Raw genomic sequence first — 8,387 nt, 5'->3', positions numbered from 1 at the left:
ACTCCGCCTCCCGCAGGGGCACCTTCCTTTGCCGTGCCGCTGGCCTCGGCGCCGATCGCGGCACGCGGGCCGACCCGCCGCGGCAGCCGACGCCGGACGATATGTTCCCGCGCCGGACACGTCTTCTGGACCCAGCCGCTGGGGCCGGGCGGGCATGCCGCCTTCAACCGGAGCCGGAGCCCGTGGGGCTGCTCCTGGAACCGGAGCCGGCAGGGCTGCGCCGCTGCGGCCGGAGCCGGCACCCGGCCCAGCGTGGTGGAGCTGGATGAGAGCCGGAGGGCGCCCCAGCGCCGGAGATGACTGCGCCGGCTGGGCCATCCGCTGCGCCCGGAGCGACGCCACCGCCGCAGCCGGACGACAGAGGAGCCGGCCAGGCAGAACTGCGAGGGACGAGCCGGCGCGCATGGAGGGCGCCGGCTCGCGTGCGCTGGTGAGGACGGAGACCCCATCGGCGTCGCCGCAGGGCCTCGCATGTGGCCAAGGGCGCACTTCTTCTTCAGTGCCGTCCGCCTCCGACTCCAGCCTCGGCTCGGCTGCCACCATGGAGCAGGCGTGGCTCCGCGCCGACTCCTACGAGGTGACCAGCCGGGAGGGGAACCCCGGCCAGGCGTCGGTGGAGATGTTCTTCTCCAGCCTGCAGGCCAACCTCAAGGCCAGGGCAGCCGAGGCCGCGGCTAATGTTGCCAAGGTGGAGGAAGCCGGCAAGGTAAGCTTCGTCCGTTTTTGATCTGATTATTATCCTGGTAGCCCTCCGAGGCATGGGCCGGCTGCTTGAAGCCGGCACGGGTTTCGCCTGTGCGACTGACTTTCTCTTTTCCTTAGGCTGTGATGGACCGGCGCACCACTCTGTATAATCGCGCCGTCACCCATTACCACAAGGCCAAGCTGGACCGGGCCGACTTGGCCCGCGAGCTGGAAGCCGCTAAGGGTAAGCTCTTGCTTCTTTCGACTCGATGTCTTATTTTCTTTTTAGTCTTGGTTGGCTGACATTTCTTTCCGGCCGCCTCGCAGTTGAAGCCGCCAAGGTCCCGCAGTGAGTCGGATCTCCGAGCCGCTCGCGCCCAGTGCGCCGAGAGCGAGGAGGCGGGCCGATCCGCCGCCAGCAAGCTCAAGCTGGCTGAGCAGGAGTTGACGCGGCTGCGCCTGCTGGAGCAGAACCATCTCGCCGAGCTCAACTCCCTCAGGACGGCGGAGAAGGAGAAGGTGGATGATCTGAGCCGGCGGCTGACGGAGGTGGAGAAGCAGCGGCTTGTGCTGCAGGAGGAGGTCACCGCTAAGTCCACGGAGCTGACGGCTACCGCCAAGCGCTGGACCGACGAGTTTAGCGCGCTTGATCGCGGCTTGGCGGGTGAGTGCATCTCTATGTTCCTTTCCCCTTTGCCGGCTTTCGGCTGTCGGCTGCCGGCTTTCGTTGGCAGTCGGCAGCAGAAACTTCTTTCTTCGCTATCGCCATCTTCGGGCTGGTGGCAGTCGGTTCTTGCCGGCTGCCGCCAGGCTTTTCCTTTTGGCTTAGGACTTCGAAAATTTGCATTTTTCAGCTTATTTCGGCTTTGATGGTTTCTGACTTGCTCCTTCTTGCAGCGGCCTTCCCGGAGACGCAGGACGCGGCTTTAGCAGCCGTTGGCGTCGCGCGCGACTCCAGGAGGCGGGAGACTGGCGAGGGCAGCTCAGAGTACTTCTCCATGGAGGACCACATGGCGTCCATGGCTGCCCGCATCGAGCCCATCACCAAACTCGGCTGGGAGCTTCGGAAGGCGGCTGAAGAGCTGGTGCCGATGCTGTGGCCTGAAGAGGCGGTGCCGCAAGATATCTCCGGCCTCATCTCCTCGATGGAGCGGGCGCCGGACCGCTTCCTCGACTGGAAGGAGTCGGCCACGCGCGCTGGTGCCGACATGGCGCTGTCCTTCGTCCTCTCCTGGTACAACGAGGTGGACCTGGGGCAGCTCCAGTTCCGGCGAGCCGGCGTGGAGGACAAGCTCCCAGCCGATCTCAAGGCCGCCCGCCTTGCCCGAGCCAGCGCCATCGCCGACTTCGTCGACAAGGGCGCCTTCGTCGCGGACCCGAATCCTCCTCCATCCGATGAAGATTACATGGAAGATGAGGAGGCGGAAGACGCGCCCGAGGACGACCAGGCAGCCGGCTCCGCTGATGCCCCTCCGGCTTAGATTACCTGCTTTTCAGTTGTTCTTTTGCCAAGACAATTTGTTAAATCCCCGGGATGCCGGGTGCAGATGTATGAATATTATCGCCCTTTAATTATGTCACACTTTAATGTGTTGGTTATTCATTTGTGTGCCGAGTTGCTTTCTTTTGGCTCGTTCGCTTTTTCCCATCTGCCCCACTCTTTGGCTGTGCTCTTGCCGGTCATACGTCCGACTTGCGATCCGTCGCCGGATCAAGAGCGGGCCGCTGGGTGAGGCCGACAGTATTTCGGTCGAACGAACTGAATTCGGCAATCCGGCACTTATATAAAAAGTTGCAAGTCAACTCGCTCTTACTCTTTCCCTTAGTCGTTTTTCACGTGTCGGCTTCCTAGGCCTTACTCCCGCCAGCCGGACAGCCGGGTTGCGGTCTGTAGCTGGATCGGAAGCCGGCTGTCGGAAACCGGATCACGTTACTGAGCCGACCGCGTGAGAGGGTTCAAGCCAATTGGCGAAACAAGGTAAAGTGCGCGAAAAACTTGTCGGAAACGGCGCTCTCGGCGCAAGCTTTTTCATAACTCACAAAAGGGATACAAGGGATACATACATTCCTGCTCTCATGTGTAAAATGGGCGGAGTAACCTGACATTCCAGGGACGTTTAGTCTCCTCGTCAGCCTTGTCCGGCTTGTTTTTCTTAGCCTCTTGGGCATCTATGAGATAGTAGGAATCATTGCCTACTGCCTTGCTCACGATGAAGGGACCCTCCCATGGGGATGACAGCTTATGCTGTCCGGCTGTCCGCTGGATCAGCCGGAGCACTAGGTCTCCTTCTCGGAATGGTAAGGGCTGGACCTTCCGGCTGTGATAGCGTCGGAGGCTTTGCTGGTAGATAGTAGATCTAGAAGCAGCCAGCAGCCGGGCCTCTTCGACCAGGTCAACTCCATCTTCGCGAGCTTCTTTGGCTTCGGCTTCTGTGTAGAGCTTGATCCTTGGCGCGTCGTGCTCGATATCAGTCGGCAGGACGGCTTCGGCCCCGTATACGAGGAAGAATGGTGTGAAGCCGACTGAGCGGTTTGTCGTTGTGCGCAGGCTCCACAGCACATTGGGCAACTCTTCAATCCAGCAGCCGGCTGTTCGCTCGAGCGGCTCCACCAGCCGGGGCCGGATGCCGGCTAGGACTAAGCCGTTAGCCTTTTCCACTTGTCCGTTGGACTCTGGGTGCGCCACAGAAGATAGGGCCATCCGGATCCCCATTTCCCCGCAATAGCGAGAGAAGATGCCTTGGGAGAAGTTGCTGCCATTGTCAGTGATGATGGTGTGGGGGTAGCCGAATCTTACAATGATTTCCTTGAGGAATGTGACGGCTGTGGACCCGTCCAGTTTCTTGATTGGCTTGGCTTCGATCCACTTGGTGAATTTGTCAATCATCACCAAGAGATGTGTCATGCCGCCTCGCGCCGTTCTGAATGGGCCTACCATATCCAAGCCCCATACGGCAAATGGCCATGTGATGGGGATGGTTTTCAAGGCGGAAGCCGGCTGGTGTCTCTGCTTTGCGAAGCGCTGACAGCCGTTGCACTTCTTCACCAACTCTTCTGCGTCTCTGAGCGCAGTCGGCCAGTAAAAACCGTGCCGGAAGGCTTTGGCCACTATGGCTCTGGATGAGGCGTGATGTCCGCACTCTCCTTGATGGATTTCCCGTAGGAGTTCAATCCCTTCAGCCGGCTCGACGCACCGCTGGAACACCCCACTTACGCTGCATTTGTACAGCTGGTGGTTGATGATGGTATAGGCCTTGGCCCTTCTCTCAATCTGCCTGGCCTGGACTCTATCATCAGGCAGCACACCGTCGGTGAGGTAGGAGAGGAATTCTTGTGCCCATGAAGGTACGCATCTTATCTCGAATACGCTGACCAACAGGGCCTCCTGCGTGGGAGCTTCCGGATTCGACTGTATGGTCGCCGGGTTCGGCTTGCTAGCCGGCGGGTTCGGCTTGCTAGCCCCCGAGTTTGGCGATGAAGCCCCCGGGTTGGACTGAGAAGTCCCCGGGTTCGGCGTGGTAGCCGGCGGGTTCGGCTTGTTAGCCCCCGACTTGGGCGATGAAGCCCCCGGGTTCGGCTGAGCAGCCCCCGGGTCAGCCGGCACGAATATTGAATCCGAGTCCGGTGACGGTATGATGGATGGCTTCTTGAGGACCGCCAAGGCGACACCCGGCGGAATGGCTTGCCGGGTTGAGCCAATCTTGGACAAGGCGTCAGCCGCCTCGTTGTTTGCCCGTGGCACGTGGTGGAATTCGCAGCCGTCGAAGAAGCCGGATAACTGCTGGACATGGAAGCGGTATGAGGCCATGTTGGCGTCCTTCGCGTCCCGGCCGCGTGATGCTTGCTGTATGACCAAGTCGGAGTCGCCGAAGCAAAGTATGCGACGCACGCCAATCTCCTTGGCCAGCTTCAGCCCATGAATGAGCGCTTCATACTCCGCCACATTGTTGGATGCGGCGAAGTGGATCTGCAGGACGTAGTCCAGCCGGTCTCCCTTGGGAGAGGTGATGACGATGCCGGCTCCCAAACCGTTGCGCATCTTCGAGCCGTCGAAGTGCATCTTCCAATGTGTGGAATCCGGCACAGGCGGCAGGTACTGCATCTCAGCCCAGTCGACGAAGAAGTCCGCGAGGATCTGCGACTTGATGGCTGTGCGTGGCTCGTAGAGGATGGTGTGGGCGGCTAGCTCCAGGGCCCACTTGGCAACCCGGCCGTTGGCATCCTTGCTGCCTATGATTTCCGCCAAGGGCGCTGTGGCAACCACCTTGATGGGGTGCTCTTGGAAGTAATGTTTGAGCTTCTTGGCTGCCATGTAGACGCCGTAGGTGACCTTCTGGTAGTGGGGGTAGTTTTGCTTCGACTGGGAGAGCACTTCGCTAAGGTAGTAGACTGGGCGTTGGACCAGCTGCTCCCTGCCGGCTTCTTTGCGCTCCACCACCAGGACAACGCTAACCACTCGGTTGGTGGCTGCGATGTACAACAGCATCGGCTCCATTGAAGCCGGCGTTGCAAGGATTGGCGCGGTTGAAAGCACGCGCTTCAAGTCACGGAAAGCCTCATCCGCCTGCGGTGACCAGACGAATTTGTCCGCCTTCTTCATTAATTGATACAGGGGCAGTGCCTTCTCCCCCAGCCGGCTGACGAAGCGGCTCAAGGAAGCCAGGCAGCCAAAGAAACTTCTGGACGTCCTTGAGGCACTGCGGCAGTTCCATCTTCTCCAGGGCACTGATCTTGTCCGGGTTGGCTTCGATCCCTCGCTGAGAGACGAGGTAGCCAAGGAGCTGGCCAGACGGCACGCCGAATGTGCACTTGGCCGGGTTGAGCTTCATCCGGAATCTTCTCAGATTGGTGAAGGTTCCTCTCAGGTCATCAAGGAGGGTAGTCGTCTCCTTGGTCTTTACGACGACATCATCCACATATGCGTGAACGTTTCTGCCGATTTGATCCTGCAAGCATTTTTGCATGCACCTTTGGTAGGTGGCGCCTGCATTTTTCAAGCCGAACGGCATAGTCGTGTAGCAGTAAGCCCCATACGGGGTAATGAATGAAGTCTTTATTTGATCATCCGGATTCAAAGGAATCTGGTGGTAGCCTGAATAGGCATCTAGGAAAGACAACAGTTCACAGCCGGCAGTCGAGTCTATAACTTGATCTATGCGCGGCAGGGGGAAGGGGTCCTTCGGGCACGCCTTGTTCAGGCTGGTGTAGTCGATACACATGCGCCAGGAGCCGTTCTTCTTCAAGACCAGGACCGGGTTCGCCAACCAGTCCGGGTGCAGCAATTCCATGATGAAGCCGGCAGCTAGGAGCCGGGCGATTTCTTCACCGATGGCCTTCCTTCGTTCTTCGGCGAAGCGCCTGAGAGGCTGCTTCACCGGCTTGGCTTCAGGCCGGACGTGGAGGTGGTGCTCAGCCAACTCCCTCGGCACACCCGGCATGTCTCTTGGAGTCCATGCGAAGATGTCCCGATTCTCACGGAGGAAGCTGGTGAGCTCGCTTTCCTATTTCTTGCTCAAGCCGGCACCGATGGTGACGAACTTGTCCGGCTGCGCCGGGTCCAGCAGGATCTTCTTGGTGTTGTCGGCCGGCTGGAAGTGAGTCGTCCCAGCCGGGTTGCCCGCAGCCGGCATGTCTGTCTGCGCGGCTTTGGCGAGGGCGACGGCGTCGTGGATGAGCTGCTTCTCAGTGGCGATGACCAGCGTCTGGGCCATCTTGGAGCTCTGCGTGGCGCAGTCCATGGAGCGGCGATAGTCGCCGGCTACGGTGATGACCCCCTTGGGGCCAGGCAGCTTCATCTTCAGGTACCCATAGTGGGGCACCGCCATGAACTTGGTCAGGGCCGGCCTGCCCAGGAGCGCGTGGTAGGGACTCACGAGGTCCACCACCTCGAACTCGATTCTCTCGGTGCGGAAGTGGTCCGGCTTCCCGAACATCACCTCCAGCGTGATCCAGCCGATCGGCTGGCAGCAATGGTCTGGCACGATGCCATGGAAAATGGTGGGGGTGGGGCGCAACTCGGCCTCCTGGATGCCCAGCTTGCGGGCGGTGTCGCGGTAGAGGATGTTGATGCTGCTGCCGCCGTCGATGAGGACGCGCGAAAAACGCACGCTGCGCCGGGTTGTGCCGATGGTGGGGTCGAGGACCATGGCGTAGCTGCCCGGCTTCGGCAGGACAGCCGGTGTATCGCGGCGATCAAAGGTGATGGCCCGCTCTGACCAGTTTAGGTACCGGGGACCGGCGGTATGACCGCGTTGACCTCAAGGGAACGGCGCTCTTGGCTCGTCCTGTCCTCGGGCTCGGAGGTGAAGATGATGTAGGTGGCGTCTTCGGCCAGATATCGGCCGCCATGGTGCACTTGGTTAGCCTCGTGGTGCTCGAGGTTGGCGTTCTCTGTGCCGGCTTGGCTACCCGGCCCGCCAGCTGGTGGGGGCGGGGGGGGAGGCGGGAGGGGTTCACCGCTTGTCAGCCGCTTCATGAAGTGGCAGTCGAGGGTGAGGTGGTTGGAGGGGTTCTTGCCGCTGTGGTACTTGCACGGCGAGTCGAGCATCTGCTCAAAGGTGTACTTCGGCTTCCACTGCCGGTCTTGCTTCTGGCGGCGGCTGCCGCCTGCCGCATTGTCTGCCACGGCGGCTACGTGGGCGGAGCCGTACCGGCGGTCCGGCTGGTCGCTGTGACGCTTGCCGCGGTAGTTATCCCGCCGGCTGCCATGAGAGGCGCCGTCTGCCGGCTTGTGCTCAGCCGACTTGTGATGGTCCCGCTTGGAGGGAGCCGGTGCTGGGTCAGCCGGCGCCTTGCCGGCTTCTTCAGCCAGCGCGTATTTGTCCGCGATGGCCATCAAGGCGGCCATCGACTTGGGGTCACTGCGGCGCAGCTTGTGCCACAGCATGGTGTTTGGCCGGCAGCCTCCCATGAAGAAGCTGATGGCCTGGATCTCGTGCACGCCCTCGCAGCAGAAGCGCAACTCGCACCAGCGCGTCGGGTACGCGCGATCCGTCTCGTCCGGGCCCGCTTGCACATCTCCAGCTGCCGAGGGCGACCCGGCCGGCGGTAGGTGCCGGTGAAGTTGCCGACGAAGGCCTCTTCGAAATCCAGCCAGCCGTTAATGCTGCCGGCTGGCAGGTTGTTGAGCCAGTGCGGGCGGAGCCGACTAGCATCGGGGGAGTAGCCTACCGCCCACCGCTTGTTGCCCCGCGAGATGCCGATCGCGGTGGAGTAGTCCAGCAGCCGCTCCTCCGGCTTGGCGGTGCCGTCGTACTTGGGCGTGTCGCGGGGGAGCTGGAAGCCGTCGAGCACGGGCTCGTTGGCGATGCGGGGCCCGAAGCACTTGGGGCAAGCCGGCGCCTCCTCTTCCGCGATGCGGGATTCGACCAGCCGGTCGAGGCGGTCTCTGGCGTCGGTGGGCTCGATGCGGGGCCCAGCCGGAACGTGCCGGCCGGCGAGTGCCGGCTGCTTCGAGCCGGCCGGTGCTGGCGGCGGGGCTCGGAGTCTTGCTCCTGGTATCGGCTTGGTGGAGGCCGGCTGCGGCCGCGCCGCTCGGCTGGTGGCTCGGCCGGCCCGAACTTGCGTGCGTGGCTCGGGAATCATGGCGCCGGCTTGGTGCCGGGAGGCGGACTCGGCCGTGTCCCCTGGCGCCTTCCCTATCGTTGCCTGCGGCGCCACGAGCGTGAGAAGCTCGGGGGCATTGACATACCCGGGGTCGGCGA

At 61.7% G+C, this 8,387-nt stretch overlaps 1 protein-coding gene across 1 annotated transcript; it reads left to right on the top strand.

Annotated features, from left to right (window-relative positions):
• Window positions 1-403: 403 nt before the first annotated feature.
• On the top strand, window positions 404-2,277 carry LOC127339697 (uncharacterized). Its single transcript, XM_071827408.1, has 5 exons — window positions 404-706; window positions 823-928; window positions 974-978; window positions 1,066-1,348; window positions 1,582-2,277. The coding sequence occupies exons 1-5, from the start codon at window positions 404-406 to the stop codon at window positions 2,163-2,165; spliced, it is 1,281 nt and encodes a 426-aa protein (XP_071683509.1). The 3' UTR covers window positions 2,166-2,277.
• The last annotated feature ends 6,110 nt before the right edge of the window (window positions 2,278-8,387 follow it).

This window comes from Lolium perenne, chromosome 3 (assembly GCF_019359855.2).
Source record: "Lolium perenne isolate Kyuss_39 chromosome 3, Kyuss_2.0, whole genome shotgun sequence".
NCBI lineage: Eukaryota > Viridiplantae > Streptophyta > Magnoliopsida > Poales > Poaceae > Lolium > Lolium perenne.
Note: the sequence above shows the minus strand (reverse complement) of the source record. Positions and strands in the feature narration are given on the sequence as shown.

Excerpts from the sequence above, each read along its gene's own strand:
- LOC127339697 (XM_071827408.1), top strand. The coding sequence starts at position 404 with ATGGAGGGCGCCGGCTCGCGTGCGCTGGTGAGGACGGAGACCCCATCG. Across the intron at positions 707-822 it reads AGGTGGAGGAAGCCGGCAAG|GCTGTGATGGACCGGCGCAC; the intron begins GTAAGCTTCGTC and ends TCTTTTCCTTAG. Across the intron at positions 1,349-1,581 it reads GCTTGATCGCGGCTTGGCGG|CGGCCTTCCCGGAGACGCAG; the intron begins GTGAGTGCATCT and ends TCCTTCTTGCAG.